The following is an 18,222-nucleotide window of genomic DNA, read 5'->3' as shown; positions in this document are numbered from 1 at the left end:
TGAATAAAACAAATGAAATTTTAAAATCACTTGTAAAATCTTTCAATGTTCCATGTTAACTAGCAAGAAAATTTAATCTATTCTGTAAATATACTGATATCACGAGTTGTATCATGGTTACGACAGTCAACGGCGCCGATTTCTCTGTAATTTTTTTTTTTGGGGGGGGGATTCATAAAAATACATGTAACAATAAAAAATTCATATTCATAAAAATACATGGGGCCCACATGAGCTTGGGGGGACTGTCCCCCCATAATCGGCGCCCTTGACGACAGTCGTTGTGTAATAAAAGTTCTTGACGCTTCGTGTGTACATCTGTTAACACTGTGCGATTTACAAAGGAGTTGAGGGGGGAAATCCCCTTTGCTAATACTGGATGTTGCTATAACCAAAGCAGATTTCCTCCTCATTCGCGGTGGCTCAATGGTAGAGCGTTCACCTACGGTGCTTGGGGTCCCTGGTTTGATCCCAGCTCGCGCCGTGTGGACTTTGTGGTGGACAAACACCGTGCTCGTGGGTTTTCTTGGGGTTTCTCCCGTTTCCTTCCACTTTCTTCATTCATTTCACCATTTCATTCATTTCTCATCATCACCGTCTCCTTTAGCCTAACCGGCATATTCGTGGGACGTAAAACTTAGAAATTTCATTTCAATTTTCTGTTTCTTCGGACTATATTAGAACTGGCACGAACTCTCACTAGCACACTGTGACGTGTTCAATGCTGTTCAAACAACTACTCCACTGCAGATATTCGCTTTCTTCTCAGGACGACCTCTATTCCTTCACTGTAGCAACACCAAGACTTATGATATCGCAATGAAATTTTACAGGTTTATAGAATTAATACCAAAGAATTTAATAATGCAATCTCTCTCTCTAAAAAAAGGAATATGCCGGTATGACCCCGTATTACATAGAACTCTTCAATTGTGGGCTACACTCATGAAACCATACCAAGTACTGTCCAGGCGCTCGCCCAGAAAATTTTGTTTTGACAGGTCCAAAGTTTTCTTTTTTTTTGGGGGGGGGGAATCTAATACTACAAATCACTACGTCTATGTATTATTGAAAGGGTATTATTATGCACCCGAAAAGACGATAAGTGATTGTAAAATACTTCCATCTATATTTTCAGAAAAAATTAGTAGAACTGGATTGTTTTTATGAGAAAGAAATGAAATCTTTTTAGTTTATCGTCCCACGGATTTTTATCCTGGGAAATGGAAAAGAAAGAAAACAGATTAAATGGAAAAGAAAGAAAACAGATGAAATGGAAAAGAAAGAAAACATGAAGTGGAAAAGAAAGAAAACAGATGAAGTGGAAAAGAAAGAAAATAGATGAAGTAGAAAATAAAGAAAATAGATGAAGTGGAAAAGAAAGAAAATATATGAAGTGGAAAAGAAAGAAAACAGATGAAGTAGAAAAGAAAGAAAATAGATGAAGTAGAAAATAAAGAAAATAGATGAAGTGGAAAAGAAAGAAAATATATGAAGTGGAAAAGAAAGAAAATATATGAAGTGGAAAAGAAAGAAAACATATGAAGTGGAAAAGAAAGAAAACATGAAGTGGAAAAGAAAGAAAACAGATGAAGTGGAAAAGAAAGAAAACAGATGAAGTGGAAAGGAAAGAAAACAGATGAAGTGGAAAACCAAATTTTCATGCTGCATCAATCATTTCTCTGCTAAACAAGAACACTTTTATTGAAAAAGTGTAGAAATGTACCCGGTATGTTGAGTTAGGAAGTTTTTTGGGGGGGACCCGGACCCGGTGGACCCCCTCCCCATAAGTGTGTCACTGATGTAGGCTACTGTAATCCTGGTAGTGACAAAATGTAAAGTTTGATGAGGGTGTACTTTGGTGTAGTTTCATCCTAATATGTAGAGTGGCTATTGTACAGTATCAGTTTTTAAAATTACGAAAGAATTATATATAGATTTCGAAAACTATAGTTAGTCATTTTAGTTAGCTGAATCTGATGTATTGATTGGTAATTGTTCCATTTATGAACATGTTTTTCGCTAAACTCTAAGACGCTAATGATTTTGGAGAATTGTTATTTGTATTTTACAGGTGATTGGTATTGGCCATATCGTGATTGGATCGATGATCCCGCAGATGCTGGACAAATATGGTAAATCGATGGAGAAGACCTTCTATTTGGCCTCCGTGACACTTATCCTTTTGGGAAGTGTTATCGTCGTGTCGTCAGCAGTTGGAATTGCGGGTTCTCTTGCAGGCAATCAATGCTTACTTACGACGGTAAATAATTCTACTATATTGTTTATTTAATACACAGTACATATTATAAGTTAAATGGTTTAATTGACAAAGATATTTAAACAAGTAGTGATGATTAGTATTACTAACTGTCCAGCATTTTACCGGACAGTTCGGGTTTTGACCTCCTTGTTTGGTGTTCGGTACGACCTCAAAACCGGACGATAGATGTCTGGTATTTTTTCTCTCTTACTATTCCTATTCTTTGTTCTATTCAGATTATTTGTGGAGTGACGAAAGGAATCATTTCTCGATGAACATTGTTAAACCAGAGTTTTTTAAAATTCGCTTTCATATTGACCTGTCGTGCGCGGAATTTGCTGAAGAGTTGAAGACAGCATAGTTTACTGCTTACCAAAACTGCTGAAGGTAAACAAAAGATTACCTCCCAGATGCGCACATTCCCAGATGCGTACATGTCAAAATCCTTCCCAGATGCGTACATGTCAAAATACTACCCAGATGCGTAAAAGTGTCATGGGCGATGACACGACATATTTTGATATTGACAAGACTTTTGCCACTTCCGTACATGTTTAATAACTAACACTGTTTCTGTGTATCATAAAGCTGGATCACTAGATGTTCCCAGTGCTATGCTAAACGCTGCTTAAATAGTGTGGCGTTGCCAGATAGTGTCGAGTATTTACTGATACCACAGGAATTCTGCCTGCATCATGGAATTCTACTTAGATACTTACTGGTGAAATTAGTTGTCGACCTTTACGGGAATTCCTCTTCTCGAACTGCAACGCTAGAATCCAGGAATTTTCTTATTATGACTACTACAGTAAACGTACAAATTTGGCCACAACGCGTTATGACGTTCTGCACAAGTTTCATCTCAAAATCCATTCCCTTAAATGTAAATTAATATTTAAATAAAATATGAAACATAACACGAAAAACGGTCAAACAATATATCTATTTCGTAATAAGATCGTTACTTTAAAATACTTTATACATACAAATGAACATTTCGTAAAATTGAGCACTTCTAGTAAGATCTTACAGCAAGTGCCATCTTGTGTGCTCATTGTAAAACGAATCAAATATTTTCTTTTATTTGTTACATTTTTCGATATCAGGAGACACAATCAAATGAATCAGTGTCTTGTGCTGTAGCTGAAACAATACTCTATTTTATAGTACAATATTTATAATATGTAACATTTTATTGCGCAGTAGTTAAGGTAATGAGCTAAAATATGTACTGACTTCCGGGTGGTGATCCACCTTAATAAAGTTTGAGCAGAGGAAGATATGGAATTGCATGCTCAAGGAAATACGAAAACATACATATATGTTTTCCATACTGTTGTGAACTTTTCTTCCACTCAACTCTTCATGTTGAATTCAAATTCGAGCAATGTATCCGCGAAATGTGTGTGATATGAATTCACAAATCACATCAAAGGTGTATAGAAGTCGGCTTTTATAAAGAGTCTTCGTCGAACTAATATCTCGATTTTCAATGATCTTGGTCCATGTGCAGTAGGCCGTTTACCATTGTTACCACCACCTATAAGTAATGCTTATCAGTATATATATACGATTTACAGTTTATGACAACTTAGGAATACATGAAAGTGCAACCACACATTATCTAACATCTTTTGAAACATCAAAACTACCCAAAACTTTTTTCCTTTGTCAAGATGCATATATACTTTCTTCTTAGAGCATGCAAGTTGAGATACTTTCTGTCGTAAGCAGTCACTTGTCCAGGCTTCTAACTTGAGAAAATGGACTAATTCGATAACATGAGGATTTTGCTTGTTTAGCAAAGTATTTAATCTGTTATCCCAATCCTCTGCGGTATTATTTTGTTCTATGGCGTTTCTCATGACAGTTCTAGATGCGTATTGGGACCCACTTATGGAAGCTGAAGGAAAAATTGTCCTAAAAGAATCTAATAATGCTTCCTTGAAGTCTACCATTACAACTTCAGTATTCCAGTTCGGGACTTCAACCTTTCATTTATATGTTTTCTCTTGTTCAGGAGAAGGCTAAAAACCACTGGAATCACATTAGTTTCTTCCATTGAACTTCCAATATCTGCATGAATTACAAAAATTTGGGACAAAAGTTTGCTGAAGCTCTTAAACGTGCCATCAATAAAGAAGGTCGTGCTGGCCTGCTAGGTAGTTTACAAAACGAAGCTATTCAAGGATTGTTATTCGCTGTGGCTGCTACTCGAAACGAAACCTGTAGATTCCATATCCTTCTCTGCTCAAAAACTAACAAAAAATTCACAGCAATTGTGCCAGCTATTGAACTTGTACGGAAATGGGAATTCTTTATCTCGGTTTTAAACCATGACATTTCATTGCATCTTGCACTTGTACGCAACTGGGAAGGATTTCGACATGTACGGAAATGGGAATGTAAGCAAGTGGTAGGACACCAAACAAGAGTACATTTTCAAGAGTGCTTCATCCTCAGTTACACCTTTCAATTAAATAATGCATACAGATCCAGTAAAATCTCCAATTGTTGCTTATTAAGAGTTACCATTACTTTCGCGTTAACATCATGACTATTGAAATCACTCCTGGGAGAAATAGTCTAAGTCAGGCACCGATACATAACATTTGGTCAAGGGCAGCTATAGACGTTGAAGTAAAATGAAATGAAATCTTTAAGTTTTACATCCCACGTTTATGCCGGTGAGGGTAAAGGAGACGGTGATGAGAGATGAGTGAAATGGCGGAATGAAGAAAGTGGGAGGAAACGGGAGAACTCCGAGAAGACCCACGACCACAGTGTTTGTCCACCACAAAGCCCACACGGCGCATGCTGGGATCGAACGAGGGATCCCAAAGCACCTGAGGTGAACACTTTACCACTGGGCCAGCACGTCCCCAGACGTTGAAGTGTCTTTTGTTTATACTCAGTTACGGTCAATTTCATGTGCTTCAACTGTAAGTTCACATCTCATATAGGCTCGGTGGCGAACAAGACGTTCAACTTTAAATCAACCAACCAGTATGATGAAGCGCCATAAGGTTCGATAATTATATTTTCTTGCTATAATGTTTATTTAATGTATTGTAGTTGAGCCTATTTCTTGTAAAGAAGAAATATGGACGTGTTGGGCAATTCCACGTAACTATTCCTTTTGGGCCTAATCTATGGTATTGACATAGTCTTTCTACGGTCTGTCTCGGAGCTAGTACGCAATTGAAGCAATTAAAATGAAAATACAATATTCATTGCCAGCTGTTGTAACAGTCTATTGCAGTGTTTCCCAACCTTTTTCAATTTGTGGCACACTACAACTGTAACATGAATTCTCGCGGTACACTTATAGAATTATTATTATTATTATTATTATTATTATTTGTAAATATAAAATACCGTGGCACAGTGGCGTATTTACGATTTTGTTTCGGGGGGGGGCTTTGCTAACTTTCGGGGGGGACTTTGACTGAAAATGTGAAAATTCTGCAAGATATTTCATATACTTTACTATAGTAAGTAAGATTTTTGGGGGCTTAAGCCCGGAAGCTCCCCCCCCTAAATACGCCACTGCCGTGGCTTTTTTTCTGTGATTACTGACATCCTTCTCACGGAGAACAAAGCTCGATCACTGGTATTTCCCCGTAATAAATTATTATGCTCATTTTTCATTTTAATTTAAACATAGAAAACAATTGCAATAAGATATAGGACTCAAGTTTTTAAAAATACACTTTCTTTCCCGAAAACTATCTAACCTTTCACTACGAAGGAAGATCACTAAATAACGAACGAACAAACAAATATCTTGTAGTTTTAAAACACAAATGTAGGTAATTTGTATGCATGTTTGCTTTGCCGAAAGAACTTAATGATCATTTAAAATTTCAAGTTATGAAATAGTTTGCAACAATATAGAAGCAATAGTGGTCATAACAATGAAAAAAAAAACTTTTTTTCTAATACAGTGTGAAACTTAGTATGAAACACAGATGAAAAGTAACACAGTATGAAACTTAAAACTGTAGATTCACAGTAGAGGTTCATAGTAATGTGAAATACAAATATACCTTTTTCCCTATGTCTTGCAATTTGATTACTATAGAATTAATAATATTGTTTCGATTTCTTCGCGGCACACCAGCGACCCATTCGCAGCAGTCCAGTGTGCCGTGGCACACCCGTTGGGAAACGCTGGTCTATTGGACTCTCAATCCAATGCATATTAACTATTTATCATAAAAACTAGGAAGATCTATCATAAAAAGTAGCTACAATGCCCATTCTTTTGCACTAGAAGAATAAGGTTCATAGGAAATATTTGATTTTTTTTTCCCTTAGAAGTGGACAATAACATAGATCTTCAGAGCCCTTAGAGGTAGAATTAGCAGCACATGTCAACTTACTTCTGTCGAGGAGTTTCTATGCCGAGTTTCACTTTCTTAATTTTATGGGTTCCTGAAACAGTCTATTGCCAAACAATTTGAACCCCCCTTTTACCCTTCTTCTCGTATATGTTTCGATAAAAAAAAAAAAAAAAAAAAATGAAATTATAAAAACATAGCCCAATCTAATGCTATCTTCAACAATTAATATCGAACGGTTCAAATCAGAATTTACTGTATTATAGAAATCACACCTTATATCCATATGAATTTTCCACAACTTGAGTCACGTGACCATTTATTTCAAATGATAACTTTAAATGCCAAGTTTTATCTCCCTAAATTCACTTTCTAAACAAGTACTACATTTTGGTATAATTTTTCAACCTTATGCCCTTAGGAAGCACAATTAATTCAAAATAATAGGGGAAGTGGGGGCATAATGACCCCCCGGGGCAAGATGGTCACCCTTGTATATAGTGGTGTTCCCCTGGTGACAGAGAATTGGTACTACTGCACAAGCCGTAGTTAGTGTGGCACGAAGTGTTTAGAAAGGGACACGTCGTTATCTTGAATAGCGTGTGAAAAAAGCGGAGAAAACCATTTTCATGATACGCCGATATAAGATATATAGTGAATATTCTACCTGTTGCTGAAAAAAGTAATTACTTGAATAAAACATGGTACACACATAGATAGTGAGAAATGTTTGGTCATCAAACAAACGTGCATGATTTCGTTGTGGAAGATGGTGGATAGCAGATAAAGGGTTTTTGGAAGTTATATCGGGATTGGGGCAAAATGGCCCCTTAAAGTTGTACAGGGACCAAAATGTCCCGTATCGAATCGAGTAGTGTAATATATTACCCTGTGACAAGGGCGCCGATCCTGGGGGTCCGAGGGCCCGGCCCCCAAAATCTCATGGAGGCTCCCCTATTATATTTATGAATATACAATATTTGGCATAACTTGAATACAATTTGTTTTAAAATCCTCATGTATATACCTTCTGCATCTGAATGGGCTTCCCAAATTTACAGAGAAATCGGCGCCCTTGCCCTGTGAATAGTATGAACTCAGTGCTTCCTGTGATCTAGCGTGTGTCCTTGTTTTGTCGTCTGTTGGCATATTAGAGACCTAGTCTCAAATTTTTTTGATAGCCCCTCTATTCCACTTCGTATTTTCTCTTTCATTTACTTTTATTTTAGTATTATTTTAGTTTTCATAGTTTTCCGCTCATTGTTTCATAGTTGTACAACTAATTGTTTCATTAATATTTTCAATGAATAAGGAAACTAGCATGTTCTTATCGAAACAGAACATAATTTTGCTTAATATGTATATGTTCCAAGGATGGGGCCATTTTATCCAAAGGGTTGGGGTAAAACGGTCATTCACAATAGGTCCATTTATTTGCACATACAACTTGTTTGGTAAAACTTTCACGCCTTCCACCTATTTACATATGTAGAAGAAAGAATAAAGAATATTGTACGGCAAAATCATCGACTTTCCATTCATAGCAACATTGCTATTTCAATTTCAACCTTAACGTGTCCATTATGCCCCCACTTCCCCTATCATGGAAGTCCGGCTCTAGAACAGTGCTATGCTAATAATTGATTTCAAAAACGGTTCAACGGTTTTCCGTAACGATGGAACCCTTAGCGTTGATTTCATTTTTACAAAGTACTTATAGATATTTCAATATACAGCTGGTAGAAATAAAGAAAGTGAAAATAAATGCAATTTCTACTTCTAACATCCCACGATTATACCCATCAGACTAAGGGTATCAAAATCCTTTAGGCTAAGGAAGACAAATAACCTTTAGTCTAATGGAGACAAATACACTTTTGGCTAAAGGAGACAAATACCCTTTAGGCAAAGGGAGACAAATATTCTTTAGACTAAGGAAGACAAATATCCTTTAGGCTAAGGAAGACAAATACCCTTTAGGCTAAGGAAAACAAATACCCTTTAGGCTAAGGAAGACAAATACCCTTTAGGCAAAGGAAGACAAATACCCTTTAGGCTAAGGAAGACAAATACCCTTTAGGCAAAGGGAGACAAATATTCTTTAGACTAAGGAAGACAAATATCCTTTAGGCTAAGGAGGACAAATACCCTTTAGGCAAAGGGAAACAAATATTCTTTAGACTAAGGAAGACTTGAATTGAATTGAATTGAAAATGCCTTTATTCATGAGGCGAGGTTCAGCCGTAGGCTGCTCTACCACCTAACCTCAACAAAAGTACAATCAGGAATGTCACATGAGAATATATATAAAGATATTATACACGTGCATATATAACGACAATAAACATATAGCGTTTAGTTAACTACAAACTAATATTATATATATATATATATATATATATATATATATATATATATATATATATATATATATATATTGAAGAAAACCAATATGAAGTAAGAATATAATAGTTGTTCAGGTACAATAGACCTAATACTTGTCCTCTATACTACAATATGCATACAAAATTGGTTTATTTGCTGCAGGCTAAGGCGTAGATGTTCAAGCTAAGTTTCTGTTGATGTAAAAGATGATCCTTTACCCTACGTTTGAAGGTCAAAAATCCTTTGCACTCGATTATATCGGAAGGTAATGAATTCCAGGCTCTCACGGCTGAAATAGAGAATGATTTCGCTGCTTTTGTTAATGTATGCCGCGGGATGTCAAATGTACGGGAACGTTTTGTTTCGTATGAATGGATTTCATTTCGGAACGTCAGCTTACTTTTAAGATATAGGGGACCATTATTGTGTATGACTTTGTGTATCTGGCAGTACAGATGCAACAAACGCCTCCTTGACATTGTTAGAATGTTGTTTTGATTTAGTAAGGGCAGTATATGTTCACATTTTCGCGTGTTATAGATAAATCTCATGCAGGCATTTTGAACTTTTTGGATTGATATTGCTAAGGATTTAGTAATGGCTGGTCCATATACAGAATCACAATAGTCGAACAGTGGAAAAATAAGCGTGTTCACTAAATACAGTTTTGTGTTCTGATTTAGAAAATCATTATATTTGTATAATAATCGCAGAATTGATATTGATTTATTAGAAACAGTAGATATATGTCGCTGCCATTTTAACTCACCATCTAGTATTAATCCGAGATTTTTTACTGAAGGTGAGTAATCTAACGGCGTGTCTCGAATGGAAATATTAATTTGTCCAGTTTCCAATTTCCTAAGATTTTCTCTTGTTCCCATGACTGTAAATATGCATTTACTTGCGTTTATTTTCAAGGAATTGGACAAGCACCAATCACTAAATATTTCTAAGTCCTCATTGATGAGGGCTGCACTTTGTAAGGCCTGCTCTGGAGACGTGGCTAAGCAGAGTTGTGTATCATCCGCGTACAGATGCATTCTAGAGTGTAGCTTTGGTACGTCTGCTGTATATAGACAAAATAGCAGAGGTCCTAGTATTGATCCCTGTGGCACTCCTCTTTGAAGACTGATTCGGTTTGATACTGCAAGTTTAGGATCTCTTAGTACCACTCTTTGTTGCCTATCTGAAACATATGATCTGAACCACTGGATCGTGTTAGTGGAAAAGTTATAGTATTTCATTTTAGCTAGGAGTAAGTCGTGATGAACTGAATCAAATGCTTTAGTAAGATCTAATAATACCAGAAATGATATCTGGTTGTTATGTAATGCTCGAAAAATGTCGTCAGTGATATGAAGTAGGGCTGTGGCAGTGCTATGTGAATTGCGAAAGCCTGATTGGTGTAGGGGTAAGATATTATTATTAATGACGTAATCATTGAGCTGGTTATGCACAAGTTTCTCCATAACTTTGGACAATATTGGTAATAGGCTAATAGGCCTAAGGTCGTTTAGAGATGATACATTTTGCTTTTTCGCTATAGGCATTACAAAAGCTTCTTTCCAGGATAATGGAAAGAAGCATGTGGTTATGGAATAATTTATTATATGTGTTAAAGGTGATATAATATGTGGTAAAACAAGTCTAAGCATCTTTCCTGTAATGCCTTCGTGTCCAGCTGCATTTGAATTTAAATTTTTAATAGCGTTCTGAACATCAAAGTTGCTTATGTTACGGAGTTCGAATGAATTCATACTTGAACAGAATTTAGTATTGTTATATACAGTTAGGCGGTTTTGAACTGCATTCTCGTCGATATTTCTATCATTACATATTTCACCAAAGTGCGCGTTAATCTCATTGCAGTCTGCAAGATCATCTGGTAATGCTTGGGAATTTTTTCGACTACTAATACCAAGGGTTCTTAATTTATTCCATACGTCCTTGGAGCTCAGATTATAACTATTGAAAAACTGTGTGAAATGTGCTCTTTTCTCTTGTCGTATCACGGCTGTAGTAAAGTTCCGTAATTGTTTGTATTCATTCCAAAGAACATCAGTTCTTGTCCTTTTGAATTTGAGATATGCACGATTTTTTAATTTTATTAGAAGCTGGACGTTGTCAGTTAACCACGGTCTGTTGTTTTTTGTAATCCTCGAAGAGCATAGAGGGGCATGTTTATCAAAAATGCTAACTATGGTGTTTTCTAAGAATTCGACTTTCTTATCTACGTCAGGTAGGTTTTCAATTGGTTTCCAATCTATGCGTTCAATATCACTAGTGAATTTGGACTGATCAAAATACTTAAAATTGCGATATGTCTTTATTTTGCTCTTGTCTTTTGTTGGCTTTTCTAATTGCAAACATATATATGCTAAAGAGTGATCTGAAGTACCGATTGGTAGTTTTACTCCACTGGAGTGAATTATATTGCTATTACTAGTAATAAATACATCAAGAAGTGTTTCAGTGGTTTCAGTGATGCGTGTTGGTTCGTTTAAGATTTGCGTTAGCTGAAAGCTATCAAGTATAGAACATAAATAAGCCGTGTCACGCTTCGAAGGCGTAAGGAAATCACAATTTAGATCTCCTATGATGATCAGATTATCAGTCATAGAGCCTACATTCGTGAATACTTCTTCGAGCATCGCCAATTTAGTGTATGCAACGCTGGGTGGTCTGTATATGGCACATATGCCTAACCTAACCGAATTTATGGTAATTTTGAGACATACACAGTCAATTTCGTCTTTATGCGAGACATCAACATTAAGCAGTTGGCTAAGGAAGACAAATACCCTTTAGGCAAAGGGAGACAAATATTCTTTAGACTAAGGAAGACAAATACCCTATAGGCTAAGGAAGACAAATACCCTTTGGGCTAAGGGAACGATTGAGAAAGAATTGGTTGAATGGTCATTTGGGAGGAAATGAGAGAACTTCGGGAAAATCCATGAACTATATGTTGTCAACCACAAACCTCCATAGCCTACACCCCTTGCATTGTGGTGCCGCGTCCCAATGAAAATAAGGGTTTTATTTTGAATAATTTTATAATACTAGCAAATACTACAACAGATGTATTTATTGACATTCAATGGTTTATTAAATTACATTTTGTTCATATTCCAGTTCTCGTTGGCTGTTTTCGGAATATGTGTGTTGGAGATGTCTGTTGGTGTAGGAATCTTTCTTCTAATTTATTATCTGGGAGAGGATCTCAAAAGAGACTTCGGAGCTTCGTTCATTAAATATATTGGCAGCGAAGCCATGCGAGATACGTGGGATGTCATACAACACACGGTAAAGTATTAACAACATGTTATATCATGATAATAAACAACGAATTCCATATTTATACAAGATAAAATAATAATGATAGCTATGTCATGAAAATAGAATAGGAATTATATATTTTCAACTACGTTAGGCCAACGTATCTTTTCGTTGTCCAGTGTATACTTTCAACCACATTGGGAAAACATATCTTTTGGTCGGCCAATATATACTTTCAACTAGGTTACTAAAACGTATATTTCGGTTGGCCAATCTATACTTTCAACTACGTTAGGCCAACGTATCTTTTCGTTGGCCAGCGTATACTTTCAACCACATTGGGCCAACATATCTTTTGGTGGGCCAATATATACTTTCAACTAGGTTGCTAAAACGTATATTTCAGTTGGCCAATGTAACTTTCAACTACGTTAGGCCAGCGTATCTTTTGGTTGGCCAATGTATACTTTGAACTAGGTTAATAAAACGTATCTTTTGGTTGACCAATGTATACTTTCAACTAGGTTGATAAAACGTATCTTTTGGTTGGCCAATGTATACTTTCAACTAGGTTGATAAAACGTATCTTTTTGTTGGCCAATGTATACTTTCAACTAGGTTGATAAAACGTATCTTTTGGTTGGCCAATGTATACTTTCAACTACGTTGGGCCAACGTATTTTTCAGTTATTTTTGAAATTCTGAATTTTCAATCATTGGCCTACGTAGGGTCTAAGATTTTCCTTTTATTATTTTATTTAATGCTTACGAAACTTTCCAGATTTGTTGGTGATAAAATATTTTCTTTTCTTCTTTTAAAAATCAATCTAAAATCTGTTAGTCTCTTTTCTAGTGGCTGTGGAAAAAACCTCGGGAAAAGGGAATTTAACAAATTTCTTTCAATTCTGTTTGCGAAACTAGTTAATTTGCTTAGTATTCAGTTAAAAACAGTTTTGAGTCAATTTGAGGTGAATAAATCAAGGTAATATTAGGGGAGGACTGGAAAATTCATGAAATCACCAAGAAGAAATAAAAATTGAAACATATCATTGTAGTCGTTAGAAAAGTCATATACTATGAACCTCTCATCCCGTATATGATCATTTTATCATTGTTATTTCCTTTATCACAGGTTCTGTAAGAAGATATGCTGGAGGATCTAAGGAAATTCGAGAAGAATGAGCTTCGGAGTGTCATTAAGTTTTTTTTTTTTTTTTTTTTTTTGTGCTGCAAGACAAATCCTCTATGGAAACTCATAAAGTTTTGCAGGATTCTTTGGGGGAACACGCTTCTGGATATACAACAGTAGAGAAGTGGATGAGGCGTTTTAAGACTGGTTATTGTGAGATTGAAGATGAACCTCACTTAGGCAAGCCTTTAAGTGCAGTGACCACAGAAAACATCGATAAAGTGCATGACATGATCATGGAGGATAAGCGCATATCGATCAAAAACATTGCTGCGTGTGGGGGGATATCGCGTGAGCGTGTAGGTGTCGTAATAGCAGAATATTTGGACATGCGGAAGGTTAGTGCCAAATGGATCCCAAAATGTTTGAACGCTGACTAGAAGAGAACACGGGTGCAGATGTCACAAGACATTTTGCAAAAGTTTCAAAACCCTGGTGAGTTCTTGCGCAGTCTGGTGACAGAAGTTGAAACATGGCTGCACTACTATGATCCAGAGACTAAACAGCAACCCATGGAGTGGCGCACAGTGAATCTACTCGAGGGAAGAAGTTCCGAAGCCAAAAATCAGCTGGGAAGGTGCTTGCATCGGTGTTTTGGGATAAGGACGGTGTCATCCTTATCAAATATCTTTAAAAGGGTGAAACCCTCAATGCTGGGGTTTATTCCAACTATTTGATTGAGCTGACGGAGGCTCTGAAGAAAAAACGTCTGGGAAAAGTGAGCAGTGGTATTCAGTTTCTCCAGGACAATGCACCCTCCCACAAGGATCATCAAACCATGCAATTGCTGGTGAATCTGGGCTTCATCTGTGTACCTCACCCACCCTACTAACCTGATCTGGCCCCCTCCGATTATCACCTCTGCCCACATCTCACAAAACATCTCAAAGGCAAACATTTTCCATCCGATGAGATACTCATTGCGGAGGTGGAGGGCTGGTTTGCCCAACGGGATAAGACTTTCTATTTGCAAGGGTTAGAAATGTCGCAACATCGTTGTGAAAAATGTGTTGACCTTCGGGAGGAATACGTTGAATAGTATATTAAAATGGTTGTTCCTCGTAAATTTCTTTTTGGTGATTTTATGAACTTTTCAGTCTCCCCTCGTACAACTCATTAGAATACAATAATTCTAATAGCAATTATTACAAGCAACTATTTGCGAAAATACCTGGTTTTCCTTTTTTAAACAAATTTAGGAATGTAATGAATCTTATATAATAATTTGTCATAAAATGAAGGGTAATGAAACATTTTCATGTTAATGTTCGTTAATAATAGATATAATTGCAGCGTTTGGAGGATAAAGGTGTTATGTTACATTTTTCGAAATGTTGCATTCTGGCTGTTCATGCATGTGTTATATGCTATTCATGGTACCTAACACATTATTTGGTGAGTCCTCGTCCTAGTTCAGATATTTAGGAACGATGAAGGTGGTACATTGACGGACAAAGTTGTGAAAGTCAATTTTCCCATCATATTCAATTTGTTACATACTACCTTTATCCTCCAAGCGCTTCAATTGGCTTAGTTCTGCTAATTTTTAGTCAAGAGTCTAATGTCTGTTTAAACTACCATTATATGTGTATGAAGTATAATTGTGAATTGATTTTTTTTAATAGTTTAAATGCTGTGGTATGAATGGTCCTGGAGACTGGAAACTTCCAGTTCTGGGGATTAGTACGCCTCCAAAGTCGTGCTGTGATAAAGCGCTCTTTAATATGATCTGCAATCCTCAACATCTCTATAAACAAGGATGCATCCCGATATTAGAACAGAAGGCGATCAATACGGGCTCAATGTCGATTGGTCTTTCTTGTTTTCAGGTAAGTGAACAAACAAACACATCATAGTAACTAGAAATTCGACCCATTTCTTGAATTTGATTATTCTTCAATTAATTTGGAAAAATTTACCGTCATGAACCGAGGGTGGGAAATCAGTGATTTTGGCGTAATTTACAGGTTCGTGATTTAAAAAAAAAAAATCGATTTACAAGTAAAAACTGTAACTGGTAAATAATAATAACACAGCCCCCCACAAAAATAAGTTTTCAGCACCGGAGTCCAGGGTATCGATTTGATGTATTTCGTTACACAGAATCCAAATTTCGAAATCCCAGGAGGACTAACCGTGTCAATCTTATTTTGTTTTCGAAAAAAAAAAAAAAAGTGTGACTTCCCTATCCAAAATCGCTCAAGTTTTTCGCCCATAACAAAAAATTGACACGGCTAATCTTCCTTGGGTTTCGAAATTTGGAGTTTCCATTCGGATACTCTACGAATTTGCACATAAGTTATAATTAATGACTTCTGTTGGAACTCGCGAAGAAATGATAATAGACCTATCAACACAAAATAGTATAATATAAGAGCAATTACTATGTAATTTGTCATAATGTAACAACTATACACAGTACATACATACTAAAAAATCTAAAGCAGTGGTTCTCAAAGTGGGGTACGCGGACCCCTGGGGTTCCGTGGGACGTAGCCAGGCGTTCGCGACGCCTAAAAATTGAAATGTGTCATAATAAAATAGAACTCACAGCTGTTATGCAAGAAGCACTTCTTTTCAGTTACTAAATAGAAAGCAATTAGAAATGATAGGCCTACTTACGTTTGTAAATTTAAATGTTTTCCTACTTTACTAAATTTCTGCCCTGTGAGTATGAAGAGTTGTCTTAAAAAGCATTGCAACATTTGATGCTTTCCCTACCACTTACTTAAGTGAACAGACCTTTTCTGCTCTTTGCAGTAATAAAGCCTGAAAGCGAAATCGTCTTAATGTGGAATCGGACCTGAGATTAATGTTGACAAAACTTATTCCGAATTTCATTTGCAATTTTGAAAAATAGAAAGAATTTCATTCCTCATATTAATATTTCCGTATAGTTTTTAATACCAAGTGAAATTCCAGATAGCATTGCATGGGGGGCCGCGGATCACCTCCCGAATAAACAGGGATCCGCGGATCACTTTTGGCATGCACAGGGGGTCCGCGTTATCGGAAAGTTTGAGAATCACTGATCTAAAGCTTATCTTACGAAAAGTCCTATAAGTAATAAACAATTGCAAATAGCATGCTTCCTGCGCCTTCTGAGCCCTAACTCTATGTAGCTATTATTTGTGTGATCTTTCCAGCTCCATCACTTCCCAGGGTCAGGAAAGACATCCATTTGTAGAAGCATATCTACTTTTCACTTGAGTGTTATGTTCGACTATGTTTAAATGAATGTATATTAAATGCATTACTTTTTCTTATTTATTTTCTTCAATCCTTCCATTCACGATGGAAAAACGTAAAGGGCCTTATGCAGAATCGTTTTGACGTCTGATTAACGCCATACTACGGGGTTGACTAAAGGATGGTTATCAAAATTGTATTCAGTGTCTCTGATTAGGACGTAGTATTTGACGAAGTTAATCACATGTAACTAATTAATCTAGAGCAGAAGCTAATCTTTTACCCACGGTTTAGCGTGCGACACAACATTTCGTATTTCATATATTTTCATTTTTACAGACTACGCATGCTCTCATCTACTTTTCCGTAGTTGCCACATTTATTTTTCTCACCCGATGCATTGGGTTTATATAAGTTAATCATACCCAAATCATCATTTTAGTTGTACTCAAAGTAGACTCTGAATACCATAACGTGCACCTTCCTTAGTAAAGTTAGTATGCTTACTAACTAGTCTGTGACTAATCTTTGATTTACGAATTCTCTCTGAATACCGCCCAAAATATCTATAAAGAAAAATGACAAAGGTATAACATTAGTGATTTTAGAGAATTTCCTCCTGGATTGAACTTTCAGTACACGAGAATGAAAGTATAGTACCATAGATTAAGGAACTATCAGTATACCCTTCGAATTATATAACTCTCTTCGCGGTTTTAACCGTTTTTGGCATTTGTCTTCAAATAGTTTGTACGCTGACCTGAAGCTAGCGACACTATTTCATTTCTCCAATAGTATAATCATGGCCGTACAAACTATTTGAAGATAGTGCTAAAGATGCAAAGACAGCTATATAATACGGAGATTATATCTGAGAGTTCCTTAAACTATGATAGTAAGTCCTACTACGAAAAATACTGGTGACCCACTTTGAGCACGATCAGAGGTTTACTCAAGGGGAAATATTCGTAGCTGGGAGAGGAGGTTTCCCAAGGCCACTGCCTCAAATCATCACAAGATATAACCTACCAATGACATCTGTCTTGGTCCGAAATGTCCAACAGTGAATAAGGATAATTAATGAACAGCAGTAAAAATTCAAAGTTAGTGTACGACCGAATATGAACTTTATTTTAGACATTATTTGGTTTTGATTATGATTTTATCGTCTCTTTCAGTAACGCAGGGCTCGATTAACCCATCTGGAGACCCATGGCTAGAAAAAATATGGGCCTCTGTTGACTTCGCTTAATACATTTCTGTGAGAGTGAAGTAGAAAAGATGAGCGAATGTGTTTCATATTTTTGGTCATATTTTAATTTATGTTGATTTTTGTATCTTTATAATTGTTTTAGATAGCCAGTCCAGATTTTGATCAGAGTAGAGCCCCCTGTTTACCTGGAGGCCCGGAACTACAGCTCCCTAAGCCCCCTTACTCCGGCCCTGCAGTAATGAGACTGTATGAGACGTTAACTACAGCTTAACATGAGATCCGAACCATATCAGCTCCCGTCGAGAATCGAATCCGGGTCTCCCACGCGAAAGACGCTTACCCTAACCGCTTATTCACG

At 36.5% G+C, this 18,222-nt stretch overlaps 1 protein-coding gene across 3 annotated transcripts in view; it reads left to right on the top strand.

The window, feature by feature from the left end:
- Positions 1-18,222, top strand: part of LOC145674796 (23 kDa integral membrane protein-like) — a 122,265-nt gene that overhangs the window by 95,068 nt on the left and 8,975 nt on the right. For all 3 annotated transcript variants that reach the window (XM_081745013.1, XM_081745014.1, XM_081745012.1), the window contains exons 2-4: positions 2,075-2,263; positions 12,130-12,300; positions 15,088-15,291. In XM_081745013.1, the coding sequence (XP_081601139.1) occupies positions 2,108-2,263; positions 12,130-12,300; positions 15,088-15,291 (531 nt within the window). In that variant the 5' untranslated portion in view covers positions 2,075-2,107. The remainder of the gene's footprint in view (positions 1-2,074; positions 2,264-12,129; positions 12,301-15,087; positions 15,292-18,222) is intronic.

This window comes from Thermobia domestica, chromosome 18 (genome assembly GCF_964235325.1).
Source record: "Thermobia domestica chromosome 18, izTheDome1.hap1.1, whole genome shotgun sequence".
Classification (NCBI taxonomy): Eukaryota; Metazoa; Arthropoda; class Insecta; order Zygentoma; family Lepismatidae; genus Thermobia; species Thermobia domestica.
Note: the sequence above shows the minus strand (reverse complement) of the source record. Positions and strands in the feature narration are given on the sequence as shown.